The following is a 21,492-nucleotide window of genomic DNA, read 5'->3' as shown; positions in this document are numbered from 1 at the left end:
TACCGCCCTCTGGTATTTGGAGTCAGTCAAGAAAGGGTCTAACGCTCACTTTCCAGCCGCGACTTTTCCATACAGCAGAGCCCCCTACGCCATTTGCGTATCCTATCTTTTCAATGGGATCTTTCTAACACCAGTATTTAGAGTCGTGGCTGAAGTGAGCGTTAGAAATCTAACGACAAAACTCCAGCCGCAGAAAAAAGTCAGTAGTTAACAGCTTTCTGGGCTAACGCCGGTTTATAATGCTCTTAACTACTTTGCTCTAAAGTACACTAACATCCATAAACTACCTATGTACCCCTAAACCGAGGTCCCCCCACATCGCCACCACTCTATTAAATTTTTTAACCCCTAATCTGCCGCTCTGTACACTGCCGCCAGATAAATTATCCCTATGTACCCCTAATCTGCTGCCCCTAATACCGCCGACCCCTATATTATATTTATTAACCCCTAATCTACCCCCCCCAACGTCGCCGCTACCTACCTACACTTATTAACCCCTAATCTGCCGAGCGGACAGCACCGCTACTATAATAAATTTATTAACCCCTAATCCGCCTCAATAACCCTATAATAAATAGTATTAACCCCTAATCTGCCCTCCCTAACATCGCCGACACCTAACTTCAAACATTAACCAGTAATCTGCCGACCGGAGTTCACCGCTATTCTAATAAATTTTTTAACCCCTAAAGCTAAGTCTAACCCTAACACTAACACCCCCCTAAGTTAAATATAATTTAAATCTAACGAAATAAATTAACTCTTATTATATAAATTATTCCTATTTAAAGCTAAATACTTACCTGTAAAATAAACCCTAATATAGCTACAATATAAATTATGATTATATTGTAGCTATTTTAGGATTAATATTTATTTTACAGGCAACTTTGTATTTATTTTAATCAGGTACAATAGCTATTAAATAGTTAATAACTATTTAATAGCTAAAATAGTTAAAATAATTACAAAATTACCTGTAAAATAAATCCTAACCTAAGTTACAATTAAACCTAACACTACACTATCAATAAATAAATTAAATAAACTACCTACAATTACCTACAATTAAACCTAACACTACACTATCAATAAATTAATTAAATAAAATACCTACAAATAACTACAATTAAATAAACTAACTAAAGTACAAAGAATAAAAAAGAACTAAGTTACAAAAAAATAAAAAAATATTTACAAACATAAGAAAAATATTACAACAATTTTAAACTAATTACACCTACTCTAAGCCCCCTAATAAAATAACAAAGACCCCCAAAATAAAAAAATGCCCTACCCTATTCTAAATAAAAAAAGTTCAAAGCTCTTTTACCTTACCAGCCCTGAAAAGGGCCATTTGCGGGGCGATGACGACCGGCTGATCTTCAAGACCTCCAGCGTGGATCCATCCATCTTCACCGACGACTTCCCGACGAATGACTGTTCCTTTAAGGGACATCATCCAAGATGGCGTCCCTCGAATTCCGATTGGCTGATAGGATTCTATCAGCCAATCGGAATTAAGGTAGGAAAATTCTGATTGGCTGATGGAATCAGCCAATCAGAATCAAGTTCAATCTGATTGGCTGATCAAATCAGCCAATCAGATTGAGCTCGCATTCTATTGGCTGATCGGAACAGCCAATAGAATGCGAGCTCAATCTGATTGGCTGATTGGATCAGCCGGTCGTCATCGGATTGAAGAACATAGAAGATGCGGCTTGGAAGAAGATGTTTACCGGTCCGGGTGTCCTCTTCTGCCCGCTTGGATCAAGACTTCAGCCGGAGGATGGACGTCACTCTTCAGCCCCCGCTTGGGCTTGGATCAACACTTCCGAGGCTTGGATCAAGACTTCCGAGGACGGATCGGTGAACCTGGCATGGTGAAGATAAGGTAGGAAGATCTTCAGGGGCTTAGTGTTAGGTTTATTTAAGGGGGGTTTGGGTTAGATTAGGGGTATGTGGGTAGTGGGTTGTAATGTTGGGGGTGGGTATTGTATGTTTTTTTTTACAGGCAAAAGAGCTGAATTCTTTGGGGCATGCCCCGCAAATGGCCCTTTTCAGGGCTGGTAAGGTAAAAGAGCTTTGAACTTTTTAAATTTAGAATAGGGTAGGTCATTTTTTTTATTTTGGGGGGCTTTGTTATTTTATTAGGGGACTTAGAGTAGGTGTAATTAGTTTAAAATTGTTGTAATATTTTTCTAATGTTTGTAAATATTTTTTTATTTTTTGTAACTTAGCTTTTTTTATTTTTTGTACTTTAGTTAGTTTATTTAATTGTAGTTATTTGTAGGTATTTTATTTAATTTATTTATTGATAGTGTAGTGTTAGGTTTAATTGTAACAGGTTAGGATTTATTTTACAGGTAATTTTGTAATTATTTTAACTAGGTAGCTATTAAATAGTTATTAACTATTTAATAGCTATTGTACCTGGTTAAAATAAATACAAAGTTGCCTGTAAAATAAATAGTAATCCTAAAATAGCTACAATATAATTATAATTTATATTGTAGCTATATTAGGGTTTATTTTACAGGTAAGTATTTAGCTTTAAATAGGAATAATTTATTTAATAAGAGTTAATTTATTTAGTTAGATAAAAATTATATTTAACTTAGGGGGGTGTTAGTGTGAGGGTTAGACTTAGCTTTAGGGGTTAATACATTTATTATAGTAGCGGTGAGCTCCGATCGGCAGATTAGGGGTTAATTATTGTAGGTAGCTGGCGGCGACGTTGTGGGGGGCAGATTAGGGGTTAATAAATATAATATAGGGGTTGTCGGTGTTAGGGGCAGCAGATTAGGGGTACATAGGTATAATGTAGGTAGTGGCGGTGTACGGAGCGGCAGATTAGGGGTTAATAATAATATGCAGGTGTCAGCGATAGCGGGGGCGGCAGATTAGGGGTTAATAAGTGTAAGGTTAGGGGTGTTTAGACTCGGGGTACATGTTAGAGTGTTAGGTGCAGACTTAGGAAGTGTTTCCCCATAGAAAACAATGGGGCTGCGTTAGGAGCTGAACGCTGCTTTTTTGCAGGTGTTAGGTTTTTTTTCAGCTCAAACTGCCCCATTGTTTTCTATGGGGGAATCGTGCATGAGCACGTTTTTGAAGCTGGCCGTGTCCGTAAGCACCGCTGGTATTGAGAGTTGCAGTGGCGTTAAATTATGCTCTACGCTCCCTTTTTGGAGCCTAACGCACTGAAAACCGAGCCATTCTGTGAACTATAAATACCAGCGGTATTTAAAAGGTGCTGGGGGGAAAAAGCACGCGTAGCTAACGCACCCCTTTGGCCGCAGAACTCTAAATCTAGCCATAAATAAGGTAAATGATGGTTTGGCTATTGATAAATAATTGTTGTAAAAAGGATGGTAATTTGTTTCAAGGCTAATATGTTATTCTATGGCAAAAAAGTATTGTAATTACAAGGTGTTTAATGTACCTTTAAGATATTTTTTATTTTCTTCTTTTATCAAATTTACTTTGTTCTCTTAATTTCCTTTACTAAGCAGCAGCAATACACAACTGAATTGTGGCTTCACAGATATGTATCTTGTCATTGGCTCACCAGATTTATTTTGTTAAAGGGACAGTTAACACCAAAAATGTTAAAAAGATAGATAATCCCTATATTACTCATTCCCTAGTTTTGCATAACCAACACTGTTATATTAATATACTTTTTACCTCTGTGATGACCTTGTATCTAAGCCTCTGCAGACTGCCCCCTTTTCTCAGTTCTTTTGGCAGACTTGCATTTTAGCCAATCAGTGCTGACTCATAAATAACTCCACTGGAGTGAGCACAATGTTATATATATATATATATATATATGAATGACACAAATGACCTATTGCCCTCTAGCTGTGAAAAACTGTCAAAATGCACCAAGATAAGATACGAACCTCAAGGTTTAGCTTTCAACAAAGAATACCAAGAGAACAAAGCAAAATTGCTGATAAAAGTAAATTGTAAAGTTTGGACTTTACTGTCCCTTTAAGTCCCAGTAGTGCATTGATGCTCCCAAAACGACTTTAACTATGTGTTTAACCCCACTGAATGGGGTTAAACACATAGTTACATAGTTACATGCAAGCAATGGTGCAATAAGAAAATGCTCTAACACACATCCCATTAAAGGGTGAAACATATGAGGTTCATTATGTTATGAGAAATTAAATTTACTCTGAGGTTCTGCTCCTTTTCATTATGAATCTCAGAGTTGAACATTGGCCTGTGCTGAGAGATAATGTTCAGAGAGGCTTCATGCTATACCCTTTAAAACTTGGCAACCCTGTCATCTCCAAGCTCAAGTCCAAATGTGTTCTTCTAAAAAAAGGAAAGCAGAGGATGGAGTTTGACTATCTATCTATCTATCTATCTATCTATCTATCTCTACAAACAGTGTATATCTATCTATTTATATATCTATCTCTACATAGAGTGTATGTCTATCTATCTCTACAAACAGTGTATATCTATCTATTTATATATCTATCTATAATCTGTCTAATCTATCTATCTCTACATACAGTGTCTATCTATTTTTCTATCTATCTATCTATCTATCTGTCTGTCTGTCTATATCTAATGAAAGAGCACACACAAATGTTGTTATAAAGTGTTTACTGTCCCTTTAAACAAGATCTCACTGAGTTATATTTAAAAGAAGGCAGTAGATTTTAATCTGTGTAGTTAATCGTTTTTAGACTTTATTTATAGAGCAAGACATATGTAGCATTTAAGTCAGCATAAACAATAATATCCACTCTAACATTTACTTCTTGAGTGAGTTGATACTTTGCTTAATAAATGCTATTAGGATCACAAAGATATATAATTTTCAAGGTTCACAAAAGTTATACCCTTTTTTGGCACTGTTTAGTATTCAGAGCTACAGCAGAAACGTGAATTTTACTCTACTCATGTCAATTATGAAGCAGCACGGATCATTATCCCTGGAAAGTCTACATGTCTGCTTACCAATTATCCTTCACTAGCTTCTTTCAAAAATAGTGTGTGATAGCAGGAAAGAAGAAGATACCAAAATGTTTCCTTGCAGATGTCCCAATCTTCAGCAATTTACAGGGACATTCAAATTATTTTATATTATGTGCAGCAAATAAGCATGCAAAGATTTTTACATCAAAAAGCTTAAATTTAAGATTTGTGCACAACTGATAATCAAGTGTTAGCTCATTGGCCAATGTGGTCTACACTCAAATTTGTACTCCATCATTTTTATTGGTAGGTACAGCACACCTCCATGTGCATACAAACAATGTACAGGCAGATTCATTTTTCAAAATACTTCATTTTATAACTAGTATTTATATAATAATAATAATAATAATAATAATAATAATAATAATAATAATAATAATAACTAGTATTTATATAATAATAACTAGTATTTATATAATAATATCTAGTATTTATATAATACTAATGACTAGTATTTATGTAATAATAATAACTAGTATTTATATAATAATAATAACTAGTATTTATGTATAATAATAACTAGTATTTATGTAATAATAATAACTAGTATTTATATAACAATAATAACTAGTATTTATATAACAATAATAACTAGTATTTATATAATAATAATAACTAGTATTTATGTATAATAATAACTAGTATTTATGTAATAATAATAACTAGTATTTATATAATAATAATAACTAGTATTTATATAACAATAATAACTAGTATTTATGTAATAATAACTAGTATTTATGTTATAATAATAACTAGTATTTATATAATAATAATAACTTGTATTTATATAATAATAATAACTAGTATTTATGTAATAATAATAACTAGTATTTATGTAATAATAATAACTTGTATTTATATAATAATAATAACTTGTATTTATATAATAATAATAACTAGTATTTAAATAATAATAATAACTAGTATTTATATAATAATAATAACTAGTATTTATATAATAATAATAACTTGTATTTATATAATAATAATAACTAGTATTTATGTATAATAATAACTAGTATTTATGTAATAATAACTAGTATTTATATAATAATAATAACTAGTATTTATATAACAATAATAACTAGTATTTATGTAATAATAATAACTAGTATTTATGTAATAATAATAACTTTTATTTATATAATAATAATAACTTGTATTTATATAATAATAATAACTAGTATTTATGTAATAATAACAACTAGTATTTATATAACAATAATAACTAGTATTTATGTAATAATAATAACTAGTATTTATGTAATAATAATAACTAGTATTTATGTAATAATAATAACTTGTATTTATATAATAATAATAACTAGTATTTATGTAATAATAATAACTTGTATTTATATAGCCCCTTTCTCCCAGTAGGACTCTGGGAATTAACCAAATTGGCAGCTGAATAGTAATAATTGTTATTATTACCCAATTTAATGGTACTCATTTTATTGACCTCAGAAGGATGAAGAGCTGAATGGCCCTGCCAGGATTTGAATCTATGACCTTGGATCTTTTAAACAGGTTTGTTTGTAGTCAGGGAATTTACCAACTGAGCTACCTCACCAGCAAACTCAAAATTACCCTCTTATAGATACAATAAAGAAAACATGACTCAGTGAGTAAAGGAACAATGAAAGATTAATACAATTATAATTACAATATAATATTTATTTTATCTTTAGGGCTTGATTTTTTCAGTTACCAAAACATTAAGGGACAGAATTCAAGTGAATCACTAACGTTTGCACGTGCGGGCAAAGGGGTTTATCACGGGTGTTTGCACTCATCGGGTTTACCGCTGGTATTATGAGTTGAAAGTAAACGTAATTGCGTAAGTGCAAATGCGATTTATGCTAGAATAATTACTGCATCCTCAGAGCTCTGATTTGTTGTTTCGCTAAACAAAAAAAGTTGCACAAAACACATGAAAAATACATTACAAAGTACACTTACACTCATAAAAACACCATCTAATAAATATTATTCAAAAAAATATTGCACACAAAAACAATAAGGGCCCAAAGATATGAGGTCTCAGGTGTTAGAGAAAAAAGGCAGGCAAACTGTACATATACTGTACATGTCTAACTATGGATATGTATGTATATATATATATATATATATATATTTATATATGTGTGTGTGTGTTTGTGTACATATGTATTTATATTTGAATCATTGTAAATATTTGCATAGGAAATTAGCACATCTAGATTGCCTAGATGTGCTAATTTCCTATGCAAATATTTACATTGATTTAATTTTGAGACATAGAGGATTTTAATTTCAGTTTTTTATCTCCCCCCCATAATTTTAATGAATTTTTATTTATATTTGTACATATATGAATTTTACAGACATACAGTATATACACATATAAACACATATGTACACATATATAGACAAATACAGTATGTATTTACAGATATATACCCATATAAACACATATGTACACATATATAGACATATACAGTATGTATTTACAGATATATACACATATAAACACATATGTACACATATATAGACATATACAGTATGTATTTACAGATATATACACATATAAACACATATGTACACATATATAGACATATACAGTATGTATTTACAGATATATACACATATAAACACATAAATACATGTGTACACATATATAGACATATATAGAAGTGCTTTGGAGGCCTTTGCAGTTAAGTAGACTTAAACATGTAAAAGCAAATTTATGCAATATTCATATTTAATAAAATGTATACTGTGTATTTACTGTAAATATTTCACTTTCCAATTTTCTGCAAATAGCAAAATATGGTCTATGTATTTTTAACTAGATACTCCTATATATATCTATACCCTTATATAATTATGCATATATATGTATATAGGTATAGATATACATAGCACCAAAAAAATAGATAGATAGATAGATAGATAGATAGATGATAGATAGATAGAGATATTTATTTATGAATTAATAGAACATATTCCTTTATTTGAAGAACATTGGAATGTGGGGTTAGCGCACATGAGAATATGCGATCTGGTTTGCACATGAGTAGGGTGTTAGGTTTTTTTCCCCACTTTTTTTTTGGTTTTATTGCTTTCTATGGGGGAATACGTGAAAGCGCACATGATATTCTAAGTTTGGATTTTTGCACTCGTCATGTTACTGCACAAGCGAAAACAGTTTACTTTTAACTCATAATACCAGCGCAACCTGACCAGCGCAAAAAGGCGAACTTCTAGCGCAGTTAACGCTCGAGCGGGAGCGTTAATTTGCGCTCTTCTTCTAATCTGGCTCTAAATGAATTAGAGGAATTATAAACCATTCATTATTTAAATAAATTAATATGTATGCCATTTTATGTGAACATTTAAATATTTATTTTATATGTGTCAAAATTTAAAAACACAATAAACGCCTTCTAGTTACAACTTGTAACTCCAAGAGAAAAAAACTCTAACAACCACTTGCTTTATTTGGGTGGAAAAATAAGGACTTGCTACTGGACAAGACACACCTAGTCACTGTCATTATGTTAGCAAAATGACAACTGTTTTTCAGTTCCTTATCTGATAATCTCTGCTAAAGCCAGTTAGGGACTATATGGTACAGGGATAGGAAAGTGAAGCCTGCCATGTACATTTCCAGTGGTCAGTATTGGAAAAATGTAGTTTGGTTTAGGACACCTTACAAAAAGTGTGCAAATACATTTTTGGGGGTGCTGCCAATAAGACCAAATAGTTAAATGCATACAGAATATATATATATATATATATATATATATATATATATATATATATATATATATATATATATATATATATAAGCATAGAAACATAGAATTTGACAGTAGATAAGAACCAAAAAGGCCCATCAAGTCTACCCATATAACATGTTGCTTTTTTCATAGGATAGCCTTATGCATGTGCCAGGCATAGTCCTTGTACCTCTATTGGAAGTTTATTCCATAAATCCATCACCCTTTCTGTAAAAATCTGTTTCCTCACATTTCTCCTGAATCTGCTACCCTCTAACTTAAGATCGTGACCTCTTGTAATTTTATCAAAACAAAAGATAGATTTAAAAAGAAATGTAACATTTTCTTCTAAGTGATTAGCACTGCTATGTGAACTATTTATTTTGTACCTTTGGCTTTAACGCAGTTGACCTAGCGTACCTTCAGGTTAGAGGGCAAGCAAAAGCCAGAACAGGCTTTTGTAGCTCCCCATGGAAGTCTAGGGGAAAGGGAGTTAGAATGTCTGCACTATCCAATCTTTAGATATTAGCGCTCCTAAGTTTTTCTCTCAAGCAATACATTTTTACTTTCAACTTGTAATATGGGCATAAGAATTGGATTTAGGGTTTAGGGTTGATTTAACTTGATTTATCTTGAGCAGTGTTAGCATTCACTAGCACTAATATTTTTGTAATCCATTTATAATCTAGACCTTCATTGGTAATCAGATATTGTGTTTAATCGTTTTTTTAAGGTGACAAATATAAAAACATGATAAAATTCCTTAAACTGTTTTTGCATCTTTATAAATTATTTTAACCAGGAAATTCTCCTGCACAGATAATTGTTTCAACCACTCCATTTTACATCAATTTTTTTTATATATTTTCTATTCTTTTGATGGGGAGTGTTATGGACCCACATTTATTATTGTTGCAAAACAAACCTCAAGAGTGTCAACTGTCCTGAAGGTGATTCTTATTTTTAAGCAAAGGAAGGAGAGGGGTAAAATACCACACAGAGAATCGGGTTACAAAAATAATAATGTTATGGTTAGTTAGATGTTTTACGGCAAAAAAATGTCCTGGTCTACAAAATGGATTCTTAATCTGAGGTTCACTGAATCCTTAGTAGATTTTTGGGGGTTACAAATCTTGAATGGGGAAAAATATATACAAATGGTTAGGGATCCAAAAAAGAATTTGGGACTTAAGAGCCCAGTGCTGAGTTACACACTCACTATTATAATTAATTGAAAAAGATAAAAAAAACTACACTTTATTGACATATACAGTATGCAACACATACGTTTAAAAACACAGCTATGGTATAAGTGGGTAAATCACTTCCACTTCCACTTTCCAGAGGTTTATCTGAAGTCTAACTTAAAGTTAAAAATAGGACTGTGTGGACTGAGAGAGACAGCTAAAGTCACCATATAGACAAAGGGATTCAGCATACACACCAGATCTATGCGCTCAAAGGCGACCTCCTGTCTGCATACTGCTGTGATTGAACACAGTCAGCTGATTTCTAGCTAAAATCCTTAATGCTAGTAGCTTGCATTCACGGTATCAAATGTATTAGAGCGTTATACAAAACTCCCTTATCATAGAGTACGTTCATGTAGCACAGGATAACAGTACTGCTCAATCACTTACATGAATCAGACCATTCAATATCTATTAATTTGCAACACTGTGATCACTACAAAGTATACGTATCAGATAAGCTCTGAACACACACGTGTCTTTCTCAGCCCCGCCCACTGACGCATTTCATCACTGTGCGTGACTTCGTCAGGGCTTAGGGGCGGTCTCCGTCAGCTTTGCTTCTTTTCTAGGCACATGTTGCCATAGTGATTTGTCATGTGGGCGGAAGTGTTAACCGCCTGGCGATCCTGTTGCCAATGGTGAAAAGTAACGCTCATTTCAAATGTAAATCGAGTCTTCAATATTTAGTATCTTATTGCTCAATTAGTTGTTCATATTTTAACCAACAGAGGAATGTTATCAACAGTCTTAATACAACAATTTGTGTTCTATTTCTGTCATTTGGTACGTAAATTTGGGGAAACAAAGTAGGATATATTATCACATTTGGCAAAAGAAGGGTTAGAGAAAAGGAGCGCCAAAAAAAGGCAAGGCCTCGGGAGTGGGTGTATATAGATTAACTGAATGTCGGCGCTTATCCTTATTAGGACACTAATAGGGTGCAGATGGCCCCACAGATAGCTAAAGATTGGTACAATGTTGTATATCAGTAATACAATTTGTAAATAAAATATAACACAATTTATTACATATAAAAATGACACAATCAATTACATATAAAACATAAGTGGGTTATACCACTACGCATGGATCCATGTAACATAAAAGCATAAAATGTGTATGTGTGTTTATATATCCTGAAATGCTAAAATGTTATAAAATATATCGGGTTTAAAACTGGTCCTCACTATGGGATGACTCAAGGTGAATGACTAAAGGACGTGTTATGAGTGAAAGTACATCAATATCCTTAGTTATAATTATTTAGTTATAAATATTTAAATTCCACAATCTTATCATGTTGTAGGTGTACCAAAAACTGTGTGATCGGAGGTGTGGTGAGGAATATAAACTAAATAATAATATAAAACCAGATATTAGACACGTGATCAAAAAATGTGATAAAAAATAACTAGTATGTGCACAAACTAGTGGGAAAAAACAAAATATGCAAATATTAAACCTCAAAAGATTTTGCGAATTCTGGTGAGAACACACAAATAGGTGAAAAAATAAAAATAAAAATAAGAGATGGGTATTGTGGAAATCTGCAAATGATAGAGTATAATGTGATAGTCCGTGGATAATAGAGAGTAGTATAATGTGAAGAATCCTTGGAAAAGTATGCAAAATGGAGGTGGGTAAATAGATCCAAAAAATATATATATCCTGGAGATGTCCAAAAATAATGTGTAAGTTAATGTTTAAGAAATTCAAATCCAAAATTAAAGTTCACAAAAGTCAAATGTTGGTGATCCAAGTGAAAAAATATATAGATAAAACAGTTCAAATCCTTAAATGTCACGTAAAAAATTATAACAAAATATGAGCTGTGTAAAAAAGTAAAAGGCTGGGAAATCCTCAAGACCTGTAAACAGAAAATGATAACATAGTATAATACTGTTATGGGATTAATAAATCATAAAATATAGCTCACCATATAATTGCCAACGCGTTTCGGCCCTCAGCTTGGGCCTTTTTCAAGACTAATAAGGATAAGCGCCGACATTCAGTTAATCTATATACACCCACTCCCGAGGCCTTGCCTTTTTTTGGCGCTCCTTTTCTCTAACCCTTCTTTTGCCATATCTATCTGTGGGTATTTGGGGACCCACCCGAAACAGGAGCCATAGGTCTATTTTTTAGAGCGCTGTGAGCTACAACAAATTGTGATATATTATCACATTTCCATTAGTGATTCAAAAATAAATGTAATACTACATGATCCAATGGTTATGTATGATGAACCCACAAACAACTTGTTGTTATTAACGGATAATTGACTATTTTAATTACTAAGAATAGGTAACTCACTATCCATTAGCAGTGACAATATTTTTTAGAAAACCTAGAAATCACCTATAGAGTATGTTGGCACTCATCTAAAGGGTATTATAACATATCACTTATAATCCCAATACATGATTGTTTTTTAGAGGAGAGTATTTGGTATTTCAGGAATGGGTTGAATTGCAATCCAATGTATTCTGCACATCATTGTATATATCATTCACGGATTATAAGCAATATGACCCACAGTATATTTGGTATAAACTGTTTAACCAAGAAGCATTTGAATGATATTGCCTCATTGAGTCCTTTTGGTGAGGCAGATTTTAATTTGTGTATTCGTAGGTGGATACAAAATGTTGTTTATATTCATAGCTATTTGTACATTACAGTAGTTATTAGACCCACAGGTAGATCATACATGATTAATGTATTCCTATCTACAATCCCTCTTGCGATGTAGCTGGCCAACTATCATACAGTTCTGCACCTAACAGCCATTCAGCCACCGAATTATGATGTCACATCTTTCTCACGTTGTGAACCAGCTATCTATGTAACTTTCTAATATTTAAAATCTACAATGGTTTGTTGATAAATATGTGGAATGATGTGATTGGCTGTTGAAGTTTTAAAATATTTAACAATATAAAAGAAAATTCTTATCTATATATAAGGCAGCACAGCATTTTGTAACATGGATGGCTGTGTGCGCTATGAGTTCAAGAGCATTGCTTATAGTTTTTAAAAATATTTATTTATTTGGCTTGGTTTACTTTATACATTTTATAGCTCTTTGACATTTGACATTTTTGACTTTGATATTGGTTTGATAATACATTGAAGGTAGCCAAGCAATAATAAAAAGAGATAGGTAAAATCAGTAATAAGTACAAAATACTATGAGAAGACAACATTTTAGAAGATTTTTGGAAAGTCTTGAAATTTAGAATAAAGAATAAATTGTAGTGCATGAAATCAGTCCTATCAAATAATTTAAATTCTTTAAAATTAAAACAATTATGCTTAATCAAAAAATATGACCAGACTTAATCAAAAGTGGAATAAATGTCTCTTAGGAATATTTTTAACGATGAAGGAACATAGATTTGTAATTCATAAACTGCATGCATAATGAATTTCTAATTAATAATCTGTAGAATTATATGAAGTTAATTAAGAAGACATTGGGATTTTTTTTTATCAAAGATACCTTTTTAATTAAACGTACTATCGTTTTTGTTAATCGCAATGACAAAATTCTTTGGTATTATCATATTAACCACTCCTGTCCTAAAAAGTAAGTATAGAGGATGCTATGCAATATGTATAACATTCTCCCTTTAAATTATCTTGTATTGCAACTGACAACTTTAATTCATAGAACATGTTAAAAGATAGGGATTTTATTAGAAATTTAAAAGGACATTGCATTAATTATTTAAAGGGACACTAAAATATTTCATTATGTGTAGTAAGTAAAACAACTTTGCAATCAGTGCTCCCTCTAAGAACACATTTTTTGAGCTACTCAGCCATGAAACAGTTAATAAGGGAACTATACTTTGCTGTCTGCATTGTTTAGTGTTTGCTAACTGCAGGGTTTGGTTCCCTAATTAACTGTTTCATTTCTGGGCCGCTCACAAAATGTTTGCACTATACATTATTGCATTTTGCACTTTTTTCTCCAGCAATTTAGATCTGAACATTGTGGGTTTTCTAATTCTGACAATTGAAAGTGCACTCTGCAGATGTCACATGCCTAATTCTGTTGTATACCTGTGCCTAACTGGCCTCAGCAGAGTTGATCTAATGATGAATAACAAAACAATAAAGATTTAGCTAACAAAATGACAGTGTCAAGTCTTGTTTACTCCAGTAAAATGTTTGTATTGGCTCCTCGCAATAAGGCAAATTATTGGTTAGTAGGTTAGTCTAGAGAAAAACAACCGCAGCAAAGATGGTGTTATTGCATTTAAAAAAAAAAAATCACATTCACATAATCGGTTAAAAAAAACAAAAATGTGTGATTACAAAATCCCCTTAAAGGGATACTAAACCCATTTTTTTTTTTCTTTCATGGTTCAGATAGAGCATGCAATTTTAAGAAACTTTTTTAATTTACTCCTGTTATAAATGTTTCCTTGTTCTCTTGGTATCTTTATTTGAAAAGCAGGAATGAAAGCTTTGGAGCCGGACCATTTTTGGTTCAGAACCCTGGGTAGTGCTTGCTGATTGGTGGCTAAATGTAGCCACCAATCAGCAAGAGCTACCCAGGGTGCGGTACCAAAAATGGACCGGCTGCTAAGCTTACATTCCTGCATTTTCAAATAAAGATACAAAGAGAAAAATAGATAATAGGAGTAAATTAGAAAGTTGCTTGAAATTGCATGCTCTATCTGAATCATGAAAAAAAAAATTGGGTTTAGTATCCCTTTAAGTTAACTGTTTTTTAGCTTTAAAATACAATTGAAAATTGTGCTTGTTCTATTAGCCCCCAAAAAACTTTGTGACCTCATCATAATCAAGCATTGTGAAATGTGCTTGATTCAGCTACACAGTGATTGGTTAGCACAGAGCACAAGCCTATTTACACCTCTCCCTAAATGGTCAGAGCAGTGAAATAGAACATGGAATTCACCAGGCTTTTTTAGGGGTATATACCTGAAATGCTCTTGATGTGCTAAAAACAACAGCTTTCAATCACTTTAAATTTTTTATTTTACATGCAGATCTTTGGCAATGCAGAGCTCATTTGCTGACTTACAGTATTTTGTACTATTTATGAAATGGCCATCGCAGTGCAGAAACTAATTGCACCATTAGCAAGATCACTGCCAAGCTGAACAGAGATGTTGATTTGCAGGGTAGGGTGACTGCTCGAGACCTGTAGTGTGGCTCCAGAGCATAACTTTATCTATGTGTTTAACTCTTCTGCCAGTTTAAACACATTTAATTCCACTACTATTAGTGCAGAAATTAAATACTCTATGTATTATAGTACATATCCTTCTGCACTACAATATTCATTTAAAGTGACAGTAAAGTCAAAGGACAATTTCATGATTCAAATAGAACATGTCATTTGAAATAAATTTCCCTAAACTTATAATCAATTTTTTTTCACTGTCTTAGTATCCTTTGTTGAATAGTAAACATATTTAGGCTCATAGTCCATCAGGAGCGTGCATTTATCTTTAGAATTGTATGGCAGCAGTGTTTGCAACAATAAATAACATTGCTACATACATTGTTGCAAACAATGATGTCAGTAAGTCCTAAATACATGTGCACTTAATGAAGTCCTATGAGCTTATTTAAACTTACGTTTACTCTGCAACAAAGGATACCAAGAGAATATAACAAATTTAATAATAAAAGAAAATTGGAAAGTGGTTTCAAATTACATGTTGTACTTAAATCATGAAATATTATTTTTGACTTTACTGCCCCTTTAATGTCAATTTAAAGTATAAGGGGAGGAATAACAGCATAATGAATGTTCAGATGGATTACAACTATGCAATGAGCTACTTATCCTAACATTTTAAATACTACAAATTAATAGACATATTGTAATTGGAGGCTTTGTTACAGCAATAGAAAATGTGTGTGGTGTGAGTACATCTCGAGAAGGGGTTTATTATAACAAACCAAAAAAAGGGAAGAGGAAAGTGCTTAAAGGAACAGTCAACACATTAGATTTGCATAATCAACAAATGCAAGATAACAAGACAATGCAATAGCACTTAGTCTGAACTTCAAATGAGTAGTAGATTTCTTTATAACAAATTTCAAAGTTATGTATATTTCCACTCCCCTTGAACCATGTGATAGCAATCAGCCAATCACAAATGCATATACGTTTAGTCTGTGAATTCTTGCACATGCTCAGTAGGATCTGGTGACTCGAAAATTGTAAATATAACAGTCTGTGCACATTTTTTTTAATGGAAGTAAATTGGAAAGTTGTTTAAAATTACTGCTCTATCTGAATCATGAAAATTTAATTTAACCTGAGTGTCCCTTTAAAGGAACATGAAACACAATTTTTCTCTTTCATGATTCAAACAGAACATATAATTTTAAACAACTTTCCAATTTACTTCTATTATTAAATTTTCTTCATTATCTTGGTCTCTTTTGTTAAAAAGCAGAAATGTAAGCTCAGTTACTATATGGCAACAGTTTTGCAAGAATGTTATACAATAGCTAGAGCACTAGAGGGCAGCACTAATTCCTGTCATGTAGTTCTCCAGACACCTACCTAAGTATCTCTTCAACAAAGAATACCATGGGAACAAAGAAAGTTTGATAATAGAAGTCAATTGGAAAGTTTTTTGTATGCTTAGTCTGTAGCGCTAAATACACCTTTTAGGTTTCATATCAATTTAATAAGCAGGAAAAAGTTTACAATTGTTTTTTACTACATTGATTTTTGCTGTGATAATATGCTAGCAAATGCTGATATGATGTATTTTGTGGGCCCTAAACAAATACTGTACAGACTAGGTTCCCCTTTACAAACTACAATATGACTTTCTAGTCACAGGCATATGCAGCTGAAGAGTCTCAAGGTGACCTTTTTAAACATCCACTTAACTATAGTGCTAAGCAATTATTTCAATCAACGACAACCAGCCTGCAATCTTTTACTTTAAAGAGATGTTCACCTCAAAATGCAATTTCCCCATAAAATCTTGTAGTAAGAAAAAAACATTTACAATCTAATTTCATTATTTATTTTGTTCCTGCAATTCTCTTATACATTGTAGTATTTACACCATCACCAGAGAGATTGCAGTGCATACCATAGATCTAAATATTCTAAGCGTTTAATATACTACATAGCTATAACTTGTACAGTGCAAGATTGTATTCATATCTGTATCTCATTAGCAACAGTAGTGGATATAAGATAAACATATTTAACATACTTTTCAGAGAGTTTGATGCAAATATTTTACAAATGTTTAGTTGCTGACATATACTTTGGATATATACCAATAACTTTAGTTTTAAAACTACTTTGACATCAAATTAAGGTACTGATAACTTTCCTTCAAGCCAAATCATTCCTCTGATCCTCTGTTCATCTTTCATTATACCATTGGTTGCCTTTAGCTTGGAGTTAAGATATTTATTATTCACATCCCATAAACTTCTGGTGACCTCTAAGGACAAAACCTTCTCTACAGTACGTGAATCTCCAGCAAATATATAACCTTGCCATTTTTATTTCCTATCTCAGAATTTCCTTCACCATATATTTAGTAGGGACATTTGCTAAAAGACATCACAAAAAAAGACAAAGTATACTGTGCATGCTAAAATATGCATCTAACAAATCATAAGCATGTTTTTTTTTTTTTTTTTTAAATCTTCACTATTATTATTATTATCGGTTATTTGTAGAGCGCCAACAGATTCCACAGCGCTGTGTACTATGCTTTTATTTTTAGTAAATACTTGTCCAATTATTTTTATTAAGCAATCACATACGTTTATCAGGATGTACATATGCCCTTGCCCAGTAACATAGGATTATTCTGGCTTCAGAGCATAACCTTATCATGCTACCTAATAAAGCAATGGAAGCTGTCAATATTATCCATGGAGAATAGATATTGTGGTATTCAGTAACCTGTAGTGTTAATTTAAATTTATAAAAGTTGTTATTAAAGCTGTTCTTTAATATGCAAGTCAGATTGTTTTTACATACAATATAATTTAGAGTTAATGATTTGAAACATGTGATGGGTATATAATATGTATTTGTACTGCATTATACATTAATAAGAAAAGTGGAAAATAAAAGCATCAAATATCACATAATGTGTTTTTTATATTGTCACTGTATATGATGTGTTTACTGTATTTGTGCATCCACAAATTTCAATACAGCCAACTCTTATGATCACAAACCTTCTTACCTTCAGTATGAACTGCAGAGACATATGTCCAGTTATACCTTTTCACAATGTCTACCATGGCTCGTGCTTGCTGTGCATCAGATGGTACAACTCTCATGAAATATTTATAAAGAGTTTTGTCACTTAAGTCCATACTTGTGGCAGAATAAGCAATCTGAGGTATATTGAAAAGCTGTAATAAATTTTGGACCTGAATTGCCACAGAACTTGACCCAGGTCCAATAACCCCAACAATTGGCTTTTTTGATCGAACCGGTGATGAAGATCCATCAAGACAACGAACTAAACCTTCCTCTTCTTCAGATGAAATAAGAGAGTCCCTTATGAACTCAATGCTTTGCTCAAGAGCCACTGCGCTATGCCAACAAGAATCTCTGATTTCACATCCAAGTGTTATGTTTGGCAACAGTATTGGGTCTGCATTGATTCTGTCGAGTACATGGAGCATGGCTTCCACTCGTTGTATACCATATTGTTCTCTTACTTCTCCACATTTTCTTTCATGAACTTTTTCAACAGTGGGTTGGTGGTGAACAGAAAACAATGCCCCAATAATGATGTCTCCCGGCATATACGACACAACCCGTCTTTCATTGGTCTGTCCTGACACCAGAACACCAAACTTGCCATAACCATCTTCCTTTAACAGCAGAATTATAAAGAACAAGTAATGGATCATTTTAGGGTATTAATTAGGCTGGAGTGAAGAGCATCATGAAATGAAAAGATTTGACTCTCCTCAATGCAATAAGTCTTTTATCCAAAAGTAGAATGTGTTGCATATCCATATGCTGCTTCCAACAGTTTAACAAATATCCAAGTGACCATCTATGACGAGCTTTGCAAATGATCTGAACTGTCATTCCCTAAGAAAGAAAGAAGATACAAGCTATAAGAGTCTGGTGTATCTAGACAAAAATATAAAATTATTGACCAATTATTACGTTTTTTTTTAACTTATTTATAGTAAAATACCTGTAAATTATCTCTAAATTATCAGTGCACATAACATAATATTGACTTTTTAATGATGTTCCAATTTAAAATGCTAAAACAGAGGTTATATCTCTGAATAGCCATGAAAATAAAACAAACACACAACAACACACACAAAAGAACAATATAGGGTAGCTAACATGGTTGAAATGTAACAATAAACCAGGGACACTGAATTCAAATTTTTTTTCTTTTGTGATTCAGATAGAGCATGACATTTTAAGCAACTTTCTAATTTACTCCTATTATCAAATTTTCTTTATTCTCTTGGTATCTTTATTTGAAATGCAAGAATGTAAGTTTAGATGCCGGCCCAGTTTTGGTGAACAACCTAGGTTGTCCTTGCTGATTGGTGGATAAATAAATCCACCAATCAAAAACTGCTGTCCAGAATTCTGAACCAAGAAAAAAAGCTTAGATGCCTTCTTTTTCAAATAAAGATAGCAAGAGAACGAAGAAACATTGATAATAGGAGTAAATTAGAAAGTTTCTTAAAATTGCATGCTCTATCTGAATCACGAAAGAAAAAAAAATTGGGATCACTGTCCCTTTAAGTCAGTTGTATTGCTTTTAATGGGTATTCATTCATTGCAGTTAGCAATAAAGAATTTTATTGTAAAATCGTTTTAAACATCATACACATTACACAGTTTAGTGTTCATTTAGAGGTATGTCCTTACTTTAATATACGTAGCATAGAATCAAAATCGTAGCATGAAACATGCTGTTTAACATAGAGTGCAAAAACAACATCATAACAAACAACACACACAAAAGAAAAATAAAGGGTATTTAACATGGTTACAAATGTAAAAATAAACCATTAAGTCAGTTGTATTGCTTGTGATGTGTGTCCACTCACTGCAGTCAGCAATAAGGAATTTTATTGCAACATCTTTTTTAAACATCATACACAGAACACAGTTTAGTGTTCACTCAGAGGTATGTCCTTTCATAAATATATTATAGCTTAGAACCAATATGGTAACATGAAAAAATGGTATGTTTAACATACAGTGCACCTACTTTACATGATTGCTGAAAAAATACCCTTGAAAAACATATTTAATTTTTTTTTGAAAAAGCAAAACTAATTTCAATGACTCGAAGTTACAGTTGTCTGTTGATAATGTGTCACCTGGCATTATGTATGCATGTCATGTGCAGTTATCTATGGATGTCATATACAGATCTGTACTTCTTTTGCTTAAAAGTAATGTTACATTTATACTTTCTATACATTATTTTATTTACATTTTAATGTAGATAATATCATTATTTTTATACTTTTGAAGTATATTTATTAGCATATTCAATATTAACACTTTTTACCAAGCAAACCTGTCATTATTTATTATTTTTGTACCAGTCTTCTTAATAAAATTAGATCAGAACATTTTATAATCATATGTTAATAAAATCTATTTTTTATATGTGTTGATCATTTAGAAAGACAATAGCTTAGTTGTACATGGTAGTAAGTATTGGCATTACACCTATTACACACATAAACATACAAATGCACACACACACAGACATATGGATGCATACATACATGTGCATGTTCAAACTCAGTAAACAGAGATAATATGCATTTACCAGATTTTAAGCCATAGCATTTATATTGTGCTTTGCTATACTCAATGTGAATAATATATACAAATATAGATGACACCCACATGAACACAGCATATCTATTTATGCAAACTAAATTACTTAAAACAATTAAGTATACATGGCACAGTCCAAATTATTATTTTTTTTATCCCTGACATATCTCCGTATTAAACGTTACAAACATTATAGTGCTATGGTGTTGCAAAATATGAAATATTTATACTACATCACAAACCTACATAGAATGTGCTCTTGTGATTAGATTGAGCATTGTACATGATGATCAAAATTCAAACAAGACCAACTCATGACAGCCAGTTGTGATAATTTTGTTAATTGCCTTCATGTCTATAAAAAAAAAAAACATGTGCCACTAAGAAGAATTTACATTTGTAGATTATTTTAAACCAACTGATCCCACACATCATCTGTTAAAAAAAAAATCTATCTAGTGGTGCTTATAAAACCAATAAGATGATATTAACCTACATTTTAGATATGATGCCCACTTACTTTAAAATGTTTGCAAGATAATGTTGGGGATTGGTAATGCTCATCTTTAGTGATATGATAGGAAGCAATTCAGTGCAGCTCTCTTTACTTAATTGCACTGCAATGTTCTTGTAAACT

The 21,492-nt window shown here is 32.1% G+C and overlaps 1 protein-coding gene across 4 annotated transcripts in view; it reads right to left on the bottom strand.

Moving 5' to 3' along the window:
• The window catches only part of GRM5 (glutamate metabotropic receptor 5), a 535,276-nt gene extending 514,623 nt beyond the window's left edge, over positions 1-20,653 (bottom strand). For 3 of the 4 annotated variants that reach the window (XM_053705069.1, XM_053705070.1, XM_053705072.1), the window contains exon 1: positions 18,250-18,928. In XM_053705069.1, coding sequence (XP_053561044.1) covers positions 18,250-18,928 — 679 coding nt within the window. Of the gene's footprint in view, positions 1-18,249; positions 18,929-20,611 lie in introns of those variants that run through there. The other variant, XM_053705071.1, reaches the window with a different exon arrangement.
• Positions 20,654-21,492: the final 839 nt, after the last annotated feature.

This window comes from Bombina bombina, chromosome 3 (genome assembly GCF_027579735.1).
Source record: "Bombina bombina isolate aBomBom1 chromosome 3, aBomBom1.pri, whole genome shotgun sequence".
NCBI classification, from domain to species: Eukaryota; Metazoa; Chordata; class Amphibia; order Anura; family Bombinatoridae; genus Bombina; species Bombina bombina.
The sequence above is the reverse complement of the archived record's forward strand: the minus strand, read 5'-3'. Positions and strand labels throughout refer to the sequence as shown.